The 20,229-nt window shown below is 40.9% G+C and overlaps 1 protein-coding gene across 3 annotated transcripts in view; it reads right to left on the bottom strand.

The window, feature by feature from the left end:
* The window catches only part of ABCG1 (ATP binding cassette subfamily G member 1), a 55,426-nt gene that overhangs the window by 4,865 nt on the left and 30,332 nt on the right, over positions 1 to 20,229 (bottom strand). For 2 of the 3 annotated variants that reach the window (XM_075711919.1, XM_075711932.1), the window contains 9 exons: positions 13,091 to 13,208; positions 12,195 to 12,327; positions 10,404 to 10,454; positions 5,895 to 6,040; positions 5,113 to 5,236; positions 3,891 to 4,005; positions 3,064 to 3,212; positions 2,779 to 2,880; positions 186 to 354 (listed from right to left, as the gene is read on the bottom strand). In XM_075711919.1, coding sequence (XP_075568034.1) covers positions 186 to 354; positions 2,779 to 2,880; positions 3,064 to 3,212; positions 3,891 to 4,005; positions 5,113 to 5,236; positions 5,895 to 6,040; positions 10,404 to 10,454; positions 12,195 to 12,327; positions 13,091 to 13,208 — 1,107 coding nt within the window. Of the gene's footprint in view, positions 1 to 185; positions 355 to 2,778; positions 2,881 to 3,033; positions 3,213 to 3,890; positions 4,006 to 5,112; positions 5,237 to 5,894; positions 6,041 to 10,403; positions 10,455 to 12,194; positions 12,328 to 13,090; positions 13,209 to 20,229 lie in introns of all 3 variants that reach the window. The other variant, XM_075711925.1, reaches the window with a different exon arrangement.

Below are 20,229 nucleotides of genomic sequence, written 5' to 3'. Positions count from 1 at the left end.
GGACAAGCCTATCTCTGTTTGCCTCTACACAGCGGTTCAGTGAGTGCTAGATTTATCCCCACACCTGTCCTAGAAGTAGAAGCAGAAGTCAAACGTTAACTTATACAAAACAGATATATTATAACACCCTCCCAGCTTACTGCAATCTCTTTGTCCATTGATGTAACAGTATGACTGGTACTCACATGTAAGGACAGTTGGCATGAGCGCAGCAAACATAAGAAACAACATGGAAAAAAAGAGGAAGCCAGAGTTGCTGAGGACTTTCTTAGCTTCATTGCCAATGCCTAAGTAGAGCAAGCCGATGAGCAGTCCAATGCCAATGTGTGAGGTGATACGCAAGTGTGTCAGGACCTACAAGCAAGGAAAGAGTAGTATTTCTGATCAGAAAGTCTGGGCTCAGGAACAAGGGCAATATGACTGATATCAGATATACAGATTGCAGAAAAGGAGTTCTTATGTCCAGAAGGATTTACACAGAGATGTTCATTTCCTGCTGGCAAACTGGGCTTCAGCGAAGGAAAATTTACTGTAATGAGCTTCCCAGTGTCAATCAGACACACGGCTATTTACAGTACATAAAATTGCTTCCTGTAAACACAGGCAGAAACTGAAAATGCTGCAACCTGAAATCTTACTGTCTGATGATGTCATGGAGCCACTGGCCCTCACTCATCAGGAGAAGGAGACTTTCTCTCTCACTAAAAGATAATCCCAGAGCAGAAGAGAGGCAGAAAAGGTATTTCAGGCTTGTACAGATCAAACTAACTTAATCAGGCATAAATTAGCCTTCTGTGCCTTCTCTGCAATACAGTATTCCTACAAGAGGTATTGAAGAACAAAAGAAATAATAAAATTTGGAACAACTGCAAGCCTTTACAGTTGAGCAGAAAAAGAAAATCTTACAAACAACACTGTTCTTCAATCTATGGATCAGAAAATAAGTTACAGTTTCTCCTTGGTGGAGATGAGGAGAGGACCATATGATCCATGGTTAGTGCTCATACACCTCTGAGATATGCTCTTCAAGTGTACCAGAGACATTCTGATCAGCTAGTCGAGCAACATGGAGAATGTGAAGCTGTATGTACGCGTTGGATTACAAGAGCCCTCCCACATGAATATGTCGATTTATTTTTGACCAAATATTTGGTACTACACCAGATGTGCAAACTATTCCAGATTGCAGGAAGGCAAAATTCAGCAACTTAATTAATCCTTGAATGACAAATGCACTATAATGTGAAACAGCAAGGGAGAAGAACAAGTTATGGCAAAGAAATGTGCCGGCAAAACAACAAATGGGTATAATACATATATATATGGTCTGGAAATAAGAAGATGCTTCCTAAGCACTAGAATTACATGGTTCTGCCATATCTTCCCAACCAGAGCAGTGGGGAAAATAGCTGATTGCTTTTACTGTGGCATTCAATATAGTGTTTACCTTTCTGAAAGGGAAGGAATACTGTGGTTATCTGACAGCAGAGGCCTGGACCCAGTGGTACAGTAGGTTTCTTCCAGGCCTGTAGTTCTGCATGGACATGTCTACACTGGAAATGGTAATGTCCTAAAGAGATACCTGCCAGTGAAGCTCAGCTTACCTTGTCACAAGGGTAACCTACTCGTGCTGAGCTCCACATGGCTCAACTGCTCTTGGTTTCCAAACTACCTCATCTGAATCCACCATATGCCCACCAGTATGGATATATTGTCTGGCTTTCCTCTTTTCTAAGGACATGTCAAATTAATACATCAATATATATTAATGTATATATTGTCTTTTCTGCCCCTCATGTAAAGCACTGAAAACCTTCCAAGACACAGAAAAAGCAGCAGACAAACCCCCCTCAGATTTATCAAATTGCAAATTTGCCAAAGAGAAAAGCACTTGGCCAACCAGTACCCATTACACTGTACACGGGTGAGTTCCTTGGACAGGTGTGCATGTCAGGTCTAGTTGAGGAAGCTCATCTCCTTAATTCAGGCCTGTTAATGAAGGGACAATCCTATCTAGGGGACATTTCAAAGCACCAATCAGACAATGTAAATAGTCCTATCTCTTAAATTCACAAAGAACTCAGCTATTTAGAGATAAGACAAACTTCCTTGAGTTAAAAAACCAAAAAAGTCCCACTGCATTTTGTTAATGCAAACTAAGCACCCAAAACATTTAATGAACATACATGAAAACTGCAGGGTTTGGGATTTTGAAGGGGGTTGTTTATTTTTAAGAAAAAAGGTGAGAAATATGGGCTTTTTCCTTGGGAATGAAGAGTTTCATTATGATACTTACATTATCTTGATATTAAATGTATGAAACCAGAAATGTTCCCTTTTCCGAGAAGCAGTATTTTTATTTACCAATTTTCTGTTTCAAAAATAAAGACTTTAAGTATTACCCATACATCACACTAAAATTATTATCTCTGCCACCCTGAATTTTCTGGAAAAACTAATTTCGTGACACACCAGTACAACTTCTCACTCACTTTTCAGTAGGATAACTAACTGTATAAGGGACCTGCCAGCACAGAGGGGATTTAAGCTTTAGGTTTTTAGGCCAGATGCTTCTGAGTTCCTCTGAAGAAAACTGTTGTTCACAATGAAGATGGTAGAGTTAACAGCAAGACTGAAAGATCAGTCTCTTTCCTTTGAAATTCTGTGATGATCTTCATGCATGGGCTGTTGGACAGGCCTTTTAAGGCGTATTACACTACCTCACAACCAAGTGAATAGACCTTTTGGCTACAAAAGTTATTATAACCGCAGTCTTACCGAATCCCTCATGATGGTGAGAAAAGTTCTTTTGAAGAGGATACAGAACTGGGTTAGGCAGCTGGCAGAGAAGCTGTGGCAGCCTTCCGTGGAGGAGGAATCCTGCGGAAACACATAAAAGAATAAACTTCTTTCTTTGCAGTATCTTGCTTAGTTTTCATTCACAAAACCCCACTCTCATCAGCTGAATGTGCCCAGAAACATCTTCCATTGACCGAGGATTTAAATTCTCTTCCTCCCCCTCCAGCCTCAAGCCATGCCCATTAGTTGTGATATACAAAATACCTCTTCAGAAGGCCGGTGCCAGAGGAAGGGATTCAACTCATTCTCACCACCAACATCTCTCTTGTAGTCTGTGTCACATATCCTCTCCCGTACTGCCCTTACCAGCCGGCCGTTCTGGTCTCCATATTCACCAGATGCTACTTCCATAACTACAGAAAACAGAAGGTAAGTTACTGGTTTACACTACTGACTAGCTACAAGCCTTATTATTAGATCCCCTTGATTCTGTAGCATTAACAGAAACAGGAGTTTTGTCTAGAACAGACTCTAAAATGCCACATGCAAATTCGTATGTATACACACATAATTTAAATGTATCTTTCTATAAATCTTCAGAGAGTTCTCTTCATCCTGGAAGTTAAATGAACCATTTTAGAGGAAAGGCAGTGAATATGGGATAAGCTTCGTAATAAAAAAAGGCCAAAAGTTTGTTTTTGTGATCCTTACTGCTTCTTTGGAGTTAAGAAACAACAATGAAAAAACCCTCAATGCTATCAGCTGTACAAGATAAAAAACCAGAATATTTGAGCCACTTTGAAAAGCCAGTAAGATTAATTACTATGAAACACTAAAGAACATGTTTTAACTTTCATTTCCTGGACGTGGACTTCCACCAGAGAGAAATATTCACTAAATTTTACCACTAGATGGCACTCAGATTACTTAGAAAAAATCTGAACAATTTTATTTTGGATTTTGGTACATATATGTACACATGCACATATGTATATATGTACAAAAGTATAAAACACAGTATGGTCCCCATTACCCTAAAGGTGCTAATCAAATACAACATAAATTAAATAAACTATTCAAATTGTCCTTACCAAAATCTGCTGGATTGTGGTAGGTTGGGCAATTCAAACCCAAATCTCTCAAGTAAGGGACTAGGTTTAATACCTTCCCACGGTAAATGCATTGACCTTGACTTAAAACATAGAGCTGGAAAACAAAGCAAAGCAAAGAAAAAGAAAAAAAAAAAGAAAAAAAGAAAAATGTGAAATAGTTATCAAAATATTTGAACCTGCTATCTGTATGACAGCAATCTATTAACCTAATGACCCTTTCTTGTCCCTGTGGGAAGAACACCTTGGGAAGATTTGTCACCATTTGGAACTACTTTTGCATGGAATTACAACTAATGGAAAATGAAATGCTTAAGGTTTGAACTCTGCAAACATTCCCTCCAGGACTTCAAGCACATAAACCAGAAACAGACTGTTTCTTAAACACAGAAACACACTAATTCCAGCCTTAGACACATGCTGAAAATAGGCAAGAAACTGTAGAGCAAAACCATCTAATTTCCACACATTACAGATATTTTGGGCTGGGAGATGAAGCTGGTGAATGCAGGAATGGAAGGAGAGGTAGAACAGCACAGCAATGGGAAACAGCTTGATTATTCTTACTTTTAGCCACACTACTGACTTCAAATAAACCTCCTTGCCAGACTGGCAATCCGCAAGAGCTTGTTCACCCATGGCATAGTAGGTTTTCTCTTAGCTCTCACAGGTCTAATTTAAATCTCCTAACAAGATTAAGTAAATTTAAATCTAACCTAAACACACATGGTCCACATCCTGTTGTTAGGTTGGAGAAAAGATCTCCAGTGGACTTCATTTCAATTATTATTATTTCACATGAATAAACTTTTCTGAATTTACACCCGTGTAGCTAGGATGAGAATGTGTACTAGCAACATTGCAGACACTGGCACTAAAGCTCTCTTGCTCTTTAATTACTCTAATTTACTTTACTGACAGCCCTGTGCCCAGGAGCAGTGGTGGGTGAAGGCATGAAAATCACAAGAGCAATAATCATGATTTCACAAACATACCAGCCTTTAAAAACACTACATGTAAATAATGGAAATCGGCAGAGAAGAGGAAAAGAAACATAATCAGAAAGTATATTTTGTTCTTATTTATTTAATGTATTTATCTCATTTGGAACCATAGACTAGAATTATTAATGTTTTTACTTAAACTGTGTAGCCTTGAAAGTATAAGCCACCTAAACCACACATAAAGAGTTTGAGAATAATACCTGATCAAACAACTCGAACAGTTTAGCACTGGGCTGGTGAATTGTGCAGATGATGGACCTGCCACCTTGGGCTAAAGCCTTCATCAGAGAGACAACCTGAAAACATGATGCACTATCCAAGCCGCTGAATAAAAAGAAAGAAGTTTGTTATCCACAGGTCCATAGGCACCACTCAAAACTAGCACACGTATTTGCTACTTTGGTCTCTCACTATTATCCTTTTATGAATTTTCCCTGTAGCAGTTTAATTTCATCATATGCCAACCTTATGCTTGTATTTCTCCATCAGTCTTTTAAGTTGGAAGCATGCCTGAGAATAAAAAATAGAGTATTCTCAAAGCTGCTTTGAGGGACTTCTACATTTTAGGACTGCAGATTTAAATGCTCCCAACTTTAATGAATATACATATTCATAGCTCTCCCAGCCTTCTCCTAGACGGATCACAGACTTTGATTCTAAATATGCTATGCTCATTATTAAAAATCACACTTCAAAAAGCTTATATTCAAGCTATCTTTGCTTGAAAAAGAAAACTCATGGCACAATCTGAAAATGTTTTCCTCTCTCTCTTCCTTCCTGTTTCAGTTTGTGTGCCATGGTCCAGTGGTTACAGCAGCGACCCAAGGCACGAAGTACCCAAATCAAATGATTTCTTGTGGCCTTATTCAGTACTTCCAGGCAACACAAAATGAGCCTTTTCCAAGGTGAGTAACCCTTCTGCAGCACTGTGCTACTATATAAAGCAATATTTGTCTATCTTTAATTTTTGGCCTTGAAGTACCTGGTTGGTTCATCAAAAAACATGACAGGAGGATTGTTCACCAGCTCCAAAGCAATGGCAAGACGCTTTCTCTGGCCTCCAGAAAGGCTCCCAGTCCTCGTATTGGCACATGTCAGCAAACCGAGGGCTGTCAATATTTCCTTTACCTAGAGGAAACACAACACCACGACATTTGAATTTGAATTGTTAGCACAAAAGAAAAGCCTCTTTACTGATTTTCATGGAGAATGTAAACTAGCTCATGACTTTGTTTCACCATCCATACAATGAAGCCTTTTTCCATCTAATGTAGCATTTATTAGACACAGTGGGGCTTAACAGTCTACCATTTACTATTTTCACCCAAATTCTACTTGTTTGTCTACATGACCTCTCCCAGTAAGGAAGCCTTGCCTGTAAAAATGGAGTGGAAACCAGTTCGTCTACAGCATCCCTTGGATATGGCACCGATATCAAAAGAGTCTGTGCAGCATGCCAGTAGCTATTGCACAGTGAAACCAAGAAGCTTCTTTCAATAGAACTTCTAGGCTGTATTTACAAGGGACTGGAGAACTGTGTAACAAAAATCAGTGGTTTCTATAGAGCAATGACCTGCTCTTATCTCATCTGTTCTTCACAGTCTGCTCTTTAAAGTGTGGCCATTGATTTTAAGTGTATTCATTCTCCTCAGAGCCAATTCAGTTGTCACACATACTCTCAGATGTTTGGGATTTCCTCAAGACACAGCCTCAGGAAGGGCACAGCTTGTCCCGGGGTTTTTGGAGCGAAAGGAGAACAATCCCAGTCACTATGATCTTTTCTGTTTCAGTGATTGTAGATCTGGCCTGGTAGCCCTATATGAGGAAAATAGCTCTTTGGCATCAGTCAAAACATGGACATAAAAATGGGTGAATTCAAGCTGCATTGCTCATGCAATTAAAAAATCTACCACTTAAAAGGTAGAAAGCAAGCCCAGACATTTAATACTTCTCTGAAGTATAGGAAAAGGAGCCTGTCATTTTTTAAAGTAATAGCTGCTTAGATAGAGGGAACTTTCCAGAAAGGGTGGTTAACATGGTAAAAATTGGTTAGACCAACCAGGGCCTGACCCTTTGCTTGTCCTGATTTTGATTTTCAGGAGCTACCTCTCTCAGTGAGAGGGGGTGAGAAAAGAACAAAACCCACTAACCCTCGCTCTCAGAGAGAAGAGCCCAACTACCTCCTTCCCTTTATCTCTAGGAAGGATGCTATGGGACATGGGGAGCACAAGCTAGGGGAACTAGAAACATAAACTATGGTTCACTGGAGGATTTTCCACTTGTCCCTGTTTTAAACAAGCATCTGTAATCTTGCTAACATGTGCATAACTTCATAAGATTTGTCTATGGTAAACATTTACCTTACAATTTACAACAATAAAATGAATGATCTAGTCCAGCACAGGCCAGTAACACTAACCAGAAAATGACTGCCCTTCTAATATGTGTTGAATAAATGCATGCACAGCACAGGTTTTTCCTCAAAGAGCTGTTTGTAATTACAGTGACAGTGTGAACAAGTGAATTAACTTGCTTGGCCTAACTTACTAAAGTGTAAATGAATTAAGACTTTCAAAGTACAAATAAAATTAACAGCTGTTTCTAAACAAATGTGTTTTCCAATAAAAACTCTGTGTTTAGCTTACTTAAAAAAAAAAAATACTATGTGAGAAAATCAAAGCACTCTTAAGCTACCAAACATATGCTGATTCCTGTAAGTTTCCTCTGGAGCTCTTTCTGATTTTCAAGGACCCTCTGAGATTGAAAAAATGCCAAATATTCCAATTTGGAAGTAAATACAGACAAAAGACAGCCACAAAAATGGCTGCTCTACCTCTGAAGTGCCATTGTTTTCCCATTTCAGGCAAAGGGTATACTTTTCATCAGGTGGGTCAGAAGCAGTTTCACCTTCTCCTTTATAAACCTCTGCTGAAGAATCACATGCCAGCTACTGTCAGAGGTGTCTTTTACTAGAATAAGAGACTCCTCTGAAATGATTAAGTCCAACAAGTCAAGTTCAGGCCTCCATCACATTAAAAAAATGAATTAAAACTGGCATCTGGGGAAGAGCAGGAAGCCTCTCATGTTCCTGAGACTTTCTCATGTCCATGCTCCACTCCCAGTCCTGTGACCCCTCATCTCCTCCTTCCTCCTGCACAACCTGGTTTCAGTTGAGTCTTGCAGGGTGGCTTCTTCCAGTCATCTGCATGATTTCCTAATTTGCCTACAGAGGGTCTCCTCAGTGCATGGCTTTGGGAGCACAAAATGCACCAAAATGAAAATCTCACTGTTCTTTCTACTTATGAAAAAGAACACTGAAGAATCATGGAAAGCCCAAAACTTGAATTTTACAGGAGTAAGTACAGCAAAAACACTGGGAGCTTCCTATACCAATGGTAACTCCTTTTTCATTGGTTGCAAAGCCACTAGAAGACCTGTCCACAGTAACAAACATGTCCCTAACAAAGGTAGAAGGAGCAGCCAGATTTCTTGGAAGGTAAGTAATTTTCCAAGGTTATCCCATGAGCCCCATTAGCCCTCAGCATAACCCCCACCTAACAGAGCCTTCCTCCTTGAGGAGGCAGTGTATGAGAGATCATACTGCCTCCTTGTTGGTGCTGTCTTATGCTGGACTTTGGCTATGGCTTGAGGCCAAAACACCTCCAAACACTTTCTGAGCTACCGTTTCACTTTTCACGACTCTCTCAACAACCTGAACCATGTCTGCTTTCACCAGTGCCATGACTTTTTTTTTATGTTTAGCTCCAGACATTATGTTTAGCTCCATCCCTGGGCACAGATGGTTTTGAAACACGCTGCACAGCACTGAAATGTTCCTCTCTGTCCTGGTTTTGGCTGGGATAGAGTTAATTTTCTTCCTAGTAGCTGGCTAGTGCTGTGTTTTGGATTTAGTAGGAGAATAACATTGATAACACACTGATGGTTTAGTTGTTGCTAAGTACTGCTTATGCTAGTCAAGGACTTTTCAGCTTCCCATGCTCTGCCAGGTGCACAAGAAACTGGGAGGAGGCACAGCCAAGGCAGTTGATCCAAACTGGCCAAGGGCTATTCCATACCATATGACGTCATGCTCAGTATAGAAACTGGGGGGGTTGGCCAGGGGGCAGCAATCGCTGCTCGGGAGCTGTCTGGGTATCGGTCGGTGGGTGGTGAGCAATTGCATTGTGCATCACTTGCTTTGTATATTAGTATTATTATTATCATTATTATATCGTTATTATTATCATTACTGTTTCACTTTATTTCAATTATGAAACTGTTCTTATCTTGACCCAGGAGTGTTTCTCACTCTTACTCCTCCGATTCTCTCCCCCATCCCATCGGGGTAGGGGGAGTGAGCGAGCGGCTGTGTGGTGCTGAGTTGCTGGCTGGGGCTAAACCACGACACTCTCCTAGGCTTTGGCATGCTCTGGTAACTCCACCCGAGCACTGACAGATGCCTGAGCTCTGAGTGTCCTTAGGAATACACAGGCCCAGACATTTTAAATGCAGAATAAACATGTAGAAAGGGCACATTTCCAGCCCTTTAAAGGATTAACTGAGGTAACCAAATACAGTTGAGAAAGCCACCTCAGGCACAAGCTAACACGTCAGAAGCCATTTTGTCTGGTCACACACCTCCAAGGTATTTTCTTTAAACGACAGCCGTATGTCAGAACAAATGATGGGGAGGAATAGTGGCCATCAGATGGGTGAGAGGAGCACGCTTCCTAGTGCAGGTCCAGCTGGATTATAGGTCTCCATGGGCAAAAACACAACAGGACTTCTCTCCCACTCAGGAAAGTCATATGTCTGCCACAGGCAGAAGCAGGACAGAGCAGCAAATGTGCAAGAGTAAATTGTGCAACTCACTCGCAGTGTTTTAGAAAAGATATGTGCATGTTTTAGCCTTGTCTCCTACTTGTCCAAACCTTGGTCATCCAACACAGCTTCAAAATATATTAGTCTGTACCTTAACCGCAACTGCGTTGAATTGTCCAGTGCAATAATATGCCCACCAACATAGCCACAAAGATCAAGGCTTTCAAACACGAGCACAGAAATTTCTGCAGCAATTACAAGAACTGCTGAGTTTCTCATTAGTCCTTGGAAAAATGAAAGCTCACATTCACCAGTGCCAGACATGACTGATTTATCTCACCGCACATAAGATGACGGAGCCCTCAGATATGCATGTAATAGAATCTAAGGTGCTAAGGTACATTAAAAGGAATCCTACAAAACCTGTGAATTTATTTCAGTAGATCTTTTACAATTATGTACTCAGTCTCATACTGAAAGCAGCTTTCATAGACACTGCAGTAAACATTCCCTCATAATGATACCTGTCAACTTTGAGGTTATGACTTATTCTATCATTACAAGTCCAATAAAATACAATGTTAGATAAAAATGTCTGCTTTACGGAGCTCACTTCATGGACCTCTTTGGCATCCCCAGAAATTCTCAGTTTGATGGACAGTATACATACCATTTCTCTCCTGCCTTCATCCTTCTCTTGAAGTTTCAGATGAGCAGATACCTGGAATGCAATACAACGGAATTTGATTTTGAACTGGTCTGAAGCACAACAACCAGTTACAGTGGATGTCTCAGGAGCAATATCCCAACATACCATTTAAACAACTTCTTTCAACCCAGTCAGGAAAGTTTAAGTTGAACTATAATGTTCAAATCACAAGCATCACATATGCCTGTGCACTAGGTAACTGAGTATAAACTGACTTAAGCAATCACTGAAGCATCTGACAAAAAGTGTATTAGAAAGAAAAGCCATTCTGCAAGTCAAAGAGTTTAAGAAGAAGATGGGAGAGTCATGTTTTTTACATAGCCACTAACCTCCCAGGCAATGCTAGAATCAGAGTTTATTTGTGCTTCATCCATACCATAAGGATAACCAAACTCTGCCATTCTCCAGGATGTGAACAAATGAGTACAGAAATAAATAATCTTGTGAAATATGTCATCTGCTGTCCTAAGAGGCAGCTCCACAAAACATGATGATTAACCCTTATTAGAAGCAATTAACCTGTTAAGTAATTATTTTTGTCAGAGCCTTGATTGATTAATTTAGACAGCAATCATCTGGGCCCAATTCTACAAAAGTGGTCCTATGGGATTCTGACTACAATGTTCAAGTAAACAAAAGAGAAGAAAAACTTCCTCACAGAGAAGAGCCTTTGTAGAAAATTAGCCACATAAAAACTACAGTCATTTCTTCTGGCCTTAAAATTTGTGAATTGATGCTGGCACACAGCATGAGCAATCTTAACCTTATTTTGACCCTCTGAGAAAACCAGCTCATTTCTCAAACTGAGCAACAGGCACTTCTAGAGTGATTGGTCAAGCTGGCAATTACTAAACTTCTTGATGCTATGAAAACAGTAAGAAGAATTTACATTGCCTGTAGGTGTTGGGATTATTCTGTTCCTGTTGTTTTCCTGTGAAGAACTGGAAGAGATTTTATACAATGCCTTTATTAAAGAAAAGGCACAAAAGAGTAGAAGTAGCAGAGAGACCATGGTCAAGTCAAAATAGCACTTTGCAGTCCAAACATGGAAGATGGGGAGAAAGGGAGACGAGGTGATTCATCGACCACCCAAGAAAAAAGATGGTCCCTACAAAGGCTCATTCTGTGCAGAATTTCAGGTTCCATTCTTTAGGAGGTCTAAGGAGTAAAGCCTTAGATTTTCTTCCAAATCATAATGCTGGTCACAAATTGAAAACAATAAAGCTAAAGAAGCTCAGACAAACCCTAGAAGGATGAGCCTGAAATGGAATTCAAGGCATCAAAGTCCAAGCACTTTCACTGAGTGGGATCAAACAGAGGTAACGGCATTACCAGGAGTAAGAACACATGCACAATACACAGAGATTTTTCCATTTTCTCCCTCCCAAATAAATTAGATAAAGTCCTGGTTAACAGGGGAGGTCTCTTCTCCCAAGTAGCTAGCGATAGGACAAGAGGAAATGGGCTTAAGCTGCGCCAGGGGAGGTTTAGACTGGAAATTAGGAAAAATTTCTTTACGGAAAGGGTGGTCAGGCATTGGAACAGGCTGCCCAGAGAGGTGGTGGAGTCACCATCCCTGGAGGCGTTTAAAAAACGGGTAGATGTGGCACTTCGGGATATGGTTTAGTCTGGTCTACCCTTGATTAGTCTAGAGTGGGCTTGGTAGTGTAGGTTAATGGTTGGACTGGATGATCTTAAAGGTCTTTTCCAACCTAGATGATTCTATGATTCTATGATTCTATGAAAGCTCACCATCATAGCTTCCTGGACAGTCAGATGAGGAAGGAGCATATCATCTTGCATGATGTAGCAGGAGACTTTGCGAAAAGAGCGCAGGTCACGAGGCTGTCCATTGATGAGAATTTCTCCTTTCATTCCCGTCTCTCTGAAACAAACCAAGAAAATAACCAGGGGTGAATCTTGCCTTCACTTATGCTGACACAGGCCTCAGTATGTGCAATTCTTAGGTAATTATTGCCCACTATGGTATGAAACTGATACAGTGAGTAAAAACTAATTTATTCCATGATTACGCTCTCTTTCATAAGAGGATTCATGCAATGTTGCTGAAAATTTTACTCAAAGTTAGTACAAAATGTGTGCTGTCTTATATGAATCCCTGAAAAAATACGAAGCCATTCAAGTGATTTTTTTTAGGTTTCTGTATCTTGTTCCTTATGCCCTAAGGACAACAACACAGAGACACTTTGTCTTTGGCCATACAACAGGGGATTCAGGAAGATGAACCACAGTCTCTTCACACATTGCAGTTTGGTCAAGAACACATCAACATTATGAAAGTGGCAACTAAAAAAGGGTCGTTTTTTTCAAGTGTTTATAAAACGTGATTTAAAAAATATCACAAACATAAGACAACGAGTCAGATCTGTTACACAGCTATAAAGGAGAAATTTTTTGTGTTTTGGACTTTAAATTCCTTCCTATTTTTGGATCAGACTTGTTAACAGCTAAATCCTAAGTGACCAGAACAGGACAAACAGAAAAAATATAAGCAATAAGAACCTAATTCAAAATCTGTGAAATACCTGTTTTCTACAAACACTGGGGTACATTTCTTCTGAAGCTGTCTCCAAGGAGCCATCAGGCTAGGTGATCTTATCTTACTTGGTATTTTCATTGTTACTGACCTGTATCCTGCCAGAATGTTCATGAGCGTTGACTTCCCAGCTCCTGAAGGACCCATAATTGCAACAAGTTCTCCACTGCTGAACTTCCCTGAAATTCCTTTCAAAAGGGTCTTATAACCTGAAAGAAGAAAGTTCACTGAACCCTTCACAATCACGTATGGGGGACAATGAAATTTCATTTCCACTAAGCAATAATGACAAATAGGCATTAGCAGGCACCTACTGAGAGGCTGATGCTAAGATCAGCACACTGCAATAACTATCAAAAGTCAAATAAATTCTGAGTGGGAGCGGCAGACTCCTCCCACTGCACAAGTAGTATGGTGGGATTACAGGATCACGCACTCTTGATTCATACTAGGAAAATTTTCAAACAGGGCCAAGAAGCCTTGCTACCATTTTCTAAGTGTCTTCTCAGAGTATTTTACTAGGATGCTGATGTCTCCGTCAAAATATCTAACACCCCACAGCTAACATAACTCCACAGCCTTGGAGCAGACTGCTCTCCAATCACTGCAGCTTCAATGCCAAAATTCTGCCCTCTCACCAAAACAACACCTCTTGGAAAGTAATAGCCATGATCTCAAAGACAAAGCCCTAAGCTTTTGTTCATTCCCTGCTAAAAGAGGTATGACAAGAAACACAGCAAAATGAGACATACAGGAAAAGAAACCTGCTTCATTCTCTTACTATAAGGACTCTCTTATGATAGGAACTCTAAACGCTTGTCTAGACAGGGAGACTGACCACAATAACTCGTAAAAATAATTCCTACAGAAATATCTATTCCAGATTAAGAACATGTAGGGTTTTTTTCTCATTTAGATTAATCCACTTCAGAAGATCATGCCACAATAATAATGTCCTTGGACAAAGCTGTTCTAGAATAACCACACCACCAACCTCAAATATCTCACCTTATTCCTGAGTAAATTACCTTTGTCAATAAACCTTAATTTAAACCCTAAACTCCATGTTAGTCTAGGTGTAAGCAAACTGGACTCCAGTGAGAATTCCAGATTCAGACTTAGTTGCATCTATCTTATCCTGCATGATTCCCATTTTAAGGCATAAGGACTGGGTGGGGAGAGTGGAGAGAGCCCTGATGGGCATTTAAACTTTTCAGAATCTCCTTCCCTTTTATTTTTTTGCTTGCTTACTTTATTTTAATTACCAGTGCTTTTAGTTAAAGCTTTTAATAATAAAAACATGTTAAGTATTGTGTCAAAAAGCAATCTCATATGTTGAAAATGTTTCTGTAATTAAATTAAAACCAAAACAGAAGCGTAGAAGATCCATTTACATGCAGTGCTGGGATTTGGCAATCTATTTTGCCATACTGGTGCATATGCAGGCAGCATTTATATTCCACATGTAAACTGTCCCAGTCCTGTGATTATCATTAGCATAGGTTGTAGCTGGAACATTGAAATGCTGTAAAAAAATCATGTTGTCTGCAAGCTCCTAGAAAATGAATGGTGGATTATCTTCTGATTTCTCTTTCTTCCTAACTCCATAATTTTTTTGTTTTCCTTTCACCCCTGATTAGCATTCTCTTTAATTTTTCTTCTCTTCTCTAGTCTCAATTCACACTCTTTCAGTACCACAGAGAGCAAACTTTTGCACCAAAAACATTCAGGTCATGCTGCCATGGGCTATCCAAAACCCACAGCAAATACTCTTCTCTGAGCATTTCTCAGCCCAGGAGGAAAGCAGTAGCCACACACACTCTCTCTAGATAGATTTGATCCTACTGTTTTCATGGCAAATGTCCTAGAAAGTGTAATTGACCAAATGTATCAAAGTAATAGTTTTCTCGAGTGCCTTTTTTTAAACAGGCCAGTAATATTTCACTCTAAAATCTTGTCCTGGACCTGAATGAAACAACTTGTTTGGAAGCTATGAGATATCATGGGCATGAAAACAACACATTGCCTGTTCATGGCACAAGTCCTAAGAACAAAAGCAAAGACAGTCTATCAAAAAGAACAGCTTTTTCTCTCCAAAGACAGAAATCCATGGCACTCCAAGAAGGTCAACAAGCTTGTCCCTCACGCCAATGTCACCATCCAAATCAGCATTTGAAGGAAAAGTGCAAGGAAGAGATCAGACCTTTCAAACATGTCAATATTTACTAAACGGGATCTATAGAGACAAAGTCCTTCATACGATCCCTTTAGTGTAATGAGAACCAACTAACTCCCAAGCCTATTAAATTTGTAAGGGACTCAAACATTGGACTTCACCACCAATTATTTGCATGACGCACGCACTCACCACACTTACAAGTTATATGCAGCTGGGAACTTCTTCTCATGCTGCTCAAAAGCTGGCCAAGTTGGCCTGCCATTAACTTCCACTGGGATAGGATTTCTTTCACTGGGTCCCACATGTAGTGCATGGGGTAAAGTACTCATTGGTGTCTGTCTCTATTCCCTGCCTGCCCCGCAAAGCAGTTCAACATGACAGAACATCACATGGCAACTCCATTACAATAATTTCTATTGTATGGGCTTGTTTTGACCCAGATTTCCAGGGTAAAGGCTTCTTGTCAGAGTTTTGTAATAGTCAGCTCACAATGAGTTTCAAGATTAGGACAGTAAACATTGTACAAACTTTCCATCATCTCCAAGCCACTTTCCATCATCTATCAGAAGTCCTGGTTAACAGGGGAGGTCCGTGATGACTGGAGGCTTGCCAATGTGACGCCCATCTACAAGAAGGGCCGGAAGGAGGACCTGGGAAACTACAGGCCTGTCAGCCTGACCTCAGTGCCGGGAAAGATTATGGAGAGGTTCATCTTGAGTAAACTCAACAGGCAAGTGCAGGTCAACCAGGGGATCAGGCCCAGCCAGCATGGGTTCATGAAAGGCAGGTCCTGCTTGACCAACCTGATCTCCTTTTACGACCTGGTGACCCGCCTGGTAGATGATGGAAAGGCTGTGGATGTCATTTACCTGGACTTTAGCAAAGCCTTTGACACAGTCTCCCACAATATTCTCCTTGGGAAGCTGGCAGCTCATGGCTTGGATGGGCGTAGTCTTTGCTGGGTAAAAAATTGGTTGGGTGGCCGAGCCCAGAGAGTAGTTGTAAATGGAGTTTAGTCCAGTTGGCAGCCGGTCACGAGTGGTGTTCCCCAGGGCTCTGTTTTGGGGCCAGCCTTGTTTAATATCTTTATCGATTATCTGGATGAGGTGATTGAGTGCACCTTCAGTAAGTTTGCAGACGACACCAAATTGGGTGGGAGTGTCGATCTGCTCGAGGGTAGGATGGCCCTGCAGAGGGACCTGGACAGACTTGATCGATGGGCCGAGGCCAACTGTATGAGGTTTAACAAGGCCAAGTGTCGGGTCCTGCACTTCGGGCACAAGAACCCCATGCAACGCTACAGGCTTGGGGAAGAGTGGCTGGAAAGCTGCCCGGCCGAAAAGGACCTGGGGGTGTTGGTAGACAGCTGGCTGAACATGAGCCAGCAGTGTGCCCAGGAGGCCAAGAAGGCCAAGAGCATCCTGGCTTGTGTCAGGAATAGTGTAGCCAGCAGGAGCAGGGAGGTGATTGTCCCCCTGTACTCGGCACTGGTGAGGCCGCACCTGGAATACTGTGTCCAGTTTTGGGCCCCTCAATACAAGAAAGACATTGAGGTGCTGGAGCATGTTCAGAGAAGGGCAACGAAGCTGGTGAAGGGTCTGGAGCACAGGCCTTATGAGGAGCGGCTGAGGGAACTGGGGTTGTTTAGTCTGGAGAAGAGGAGGCTGAGGGGAGACCTTCTCGCTCTCTACAACTACCTGAAAGGAGGTTGTAGTGAGGTAGGTGTTGGTCTCTTCTCCCATGTAGTTAGCGATAGGACGAGAGGAAATGGGCTCAAGCTGCGCCAGGGGAGGTTTAGGTTGGAAATTAGGAAAAATTTCTTTACGGAAAGGGTGGTCAAGCATTGGAACAGGCTGCCCAGAGAGGTGGTGGAGTCCCCATCCCTGGAAGTGTTCAAAAAACGGGTAGATGTGGCACTTCGGGACATGGTTTAGTCTAGTCTACCCTTGATTGGTTTAGAGTGGACTTGGTAGTGTAGGTTAATGGTTGAACTGGATGATCTTAAAGGTCTTTTCCAACCTAAACAATTCTATGATTCTATGATTATAGCGGAGCACAAAGAATGTGTACTGCCAAGAATACTGAGGGAGGTACAACTTAAAATACACACTCATGGTCTGAAAACATGTATCAACATACATATCATTACCTAAAACTGAAGCTTTTCCTCTCACTACATATAACTGTGAGATTTGACATTACATCCATTAAAGTCACTTTTCCAAACATAGTTTCACAAATCATAATCAATTTACCTTTAATTGCAGTATCTTCCCCCTCATTACCCGCACTTGTTTCTGCCCCATGACAGTGATTTCCATTTTAAGTATCCTGCACACAGTGTTAAATCAGAGCAGGACACAACTCTGCAACTCATTTGCAAAACAGTAAAGGAACATGATTTAAGAAGAAATAGAAAAAACGATGAATTTTAGATCAGGATCCCAATCATTGGCATTTTAATTTGCTACAAACTCAAAACCATCTCTTCTTTTGACTGGAAGCACATAAGAAGCCTTTCTATTACAAAGGTTAATTTAGCAAAGCAGCAAAAAGATTTCACACTGTAGCAGCAGCATGGTGCCCAGTATAATCCTTTATAAGGAATTAAAAGTCCGTAAGTAACCACAGTCTTCTCTTTCAGAATACTGAGGCTAATCTTTAACTGAATCAGTTGACCTAAAACTTCTATATTGGGCCACATGTCTTTCACGAGAAACAGATTAGGCATTTGGAGGGGATTGTATTCTTACAATACAGGGACTCCTTCATATCCTTCTGCTGTATATTATGAATTTCTGACCACCTTCAATCCCGGTTTACCTGGCCCACCTCGTTTTCCTTAGGCGACTGGTTCATGATCCGTGCAGCAAGGAGTTTTGGTACCCCGGAGTTTAATGAAAGGCTGAACCTCAAAGTGCACTCACCCCAATACGGATGCACATTACAGGCCACTCCATTCAAGCACCACAGCTGCTGTCTCCTTTTGGACTGGACTTACATCAAGACCAAGTTTAGCATCATGACTTTCAGTTATTTCTCTTAAAACTGTTTTGATTTCCAATGGAAAATAGTTTGGATCCTTTCAGTTTTCCAATGTCCCCTCCTGGAGTTACGGAGAGCTCACCCTTAAAAATCTATTTATGGGCCAATGCCCATGGGAATCCAAATACCAGTTTTCAAGAACTACTTAAAATACAAATTTGTCAACCGGATACATAATACACCATCACCAACCAGAACAAGCACTCAGCAACTTTCTCAGTCCAACCCACTAAAAACAGAATACAAAAAGTAAGAAATCAAAACTGAAAGAGAAAATTCAAGTGATGCAGGATTTTTTGCTCTTAACGTCACCTCACATTACAATCCAGAGTTCAACTGCTTCTCACGAGAAGTGAAATGTGTTTCGTTTTCTGTGGTAGGATTTCCCATTGAAAGCAAACTCCAGGCACTGTGATATTAGACCAGGTTCGCAGCCAGAAACACGTGACTGGCCTGAGCAGCCCCCCATTCAAGAGGTGGATTTTGCTCGCTGCCTGGCTGCAGCACAAAGCCCACAGCCCCTTGTTTAATGAGTTGATCGAGGGTGACCTCTTGTATTGATGAAGACGCTAGGGGAGCTCTCACTGTTCAAGTCACCAAAATTTTTGCTAATGGATTCAGCAAGGGAGAAACGTGTCAATGGTTTTATCTGCTTCCTCGTGGATTCTGCAAGGATTTCTGGGGCGGTTTGGTTTTATCACTCTCACAAAAATTATGATTAACCTGGAAAGAAGTAAGGCACCCCCTCCCCATACTCAGGGTAGGAGCACATGTTTCAAAATGTGTCTGAATCAGCACCAAAAAATCATAACTAGAACTCCTACCCTTAAAGTGAATTTCCTCAGGTAAATACTGTCTCTACATTTTTTACTAAGATGCTTCATTCATTTGCATTTCATTGCCAGTAATATACTCACTTGTTACTCAGAGAAATGTCACACAGACTCCTAGAAAATTCTAGGCATTGTAGCCTAATTCTGCATCCATCAATAGGCACCAAGAGCCCAACTCAGGTCCCAGGTGAGCACAGCAGGGTTTCCCTGCTCGCTGCAATTAGAACAGGATTTGCCCTTCCTAATATATCTGAACTGTTTTTCTTTCATCACAATCTCTTCTGAAGGTAGGAAATAGCTGTTGGTACCCTGCAAGTACCACTGGCCTGAAATTGCTCAAAGGTTTCTCAGAAAATTCACTATAGCAAAGAGGTAATATAAGAAATTTCAACTCAAACAGGTCAAGTTTGGCAAAACTATAAACTACTGAAAACCAAGCCACAAAATCATCAGCATTTAGCACTTAAATGTCAAAAGCAAAGTCATCATAACCTGCTCTTTCCACACTCCATACCTGCAGCCAGGTAGAAGTGCACCATTTCTTTATTAAAAAGGACAACATTTCTACATCTTTTTGTGGTACTTTTTTAGATGGGATGTGATGTATTCCTGCTCAGAAACATCCAGCTGGAAATACACAGGACACCTCTGGCAAGTACTATATTACTAACCTGCCTTACTTTAATACCTTCAACAAGCAACATACTTTGTAAACAGCAATTTAAATTTAAATAAACAAATTTGTTCATTCACAGTACCATCAGTCAAATTGTTTGTTAAATCATGAGAAGAAACCGCAGCAATTTCTTGGCACCGTATACCGACACTGTTCCATTAAAGAAACTCCATTGCATTCTCCTATTCTAAAATTTATAGGCTTAATCCTCATCTCATTTCCTCTTGTTTCAATCAAAAAAATTATGCTAAAGTCCATGGAATCCTCCAACACAAAACCCAAATAAGGGAAGGGGAATCAAAATGCCACATCCACACCTTCCCCCTTGAGGCAGCAGAGAGTCCTCCTATCATGGAAAAATGCTCCTAGCAAATCCATGACTTTGCTGCTGCCCCCGATATGCACCATACCCACACCTCAACAGGTAAAGACCATTCTCTGGATTACCTACTGTGCAACAATGCAAGTAAGGGAAAAACAGACTGAACAGGTCACAT

Source organism: Pelecanus crispus, chromosome 1, assembly GCF_030463565.1.
Source record: "Pelecanus crispus isolate bPelCri1 chromosome 1, bPelCri1.pri, whole genome shotgun sequence".
NCBI classification, from domain to species: Eukaryota; Metazoa; Chordata; class Aves; order Pelecaniformes; family Pelecanidae; genus Pelecanus; species Pelecanus crispus.
Note: the sequence above shows the minus strand (reverse complement) of the source record. Positions and strands in the feature narration are given on the sequence as shown.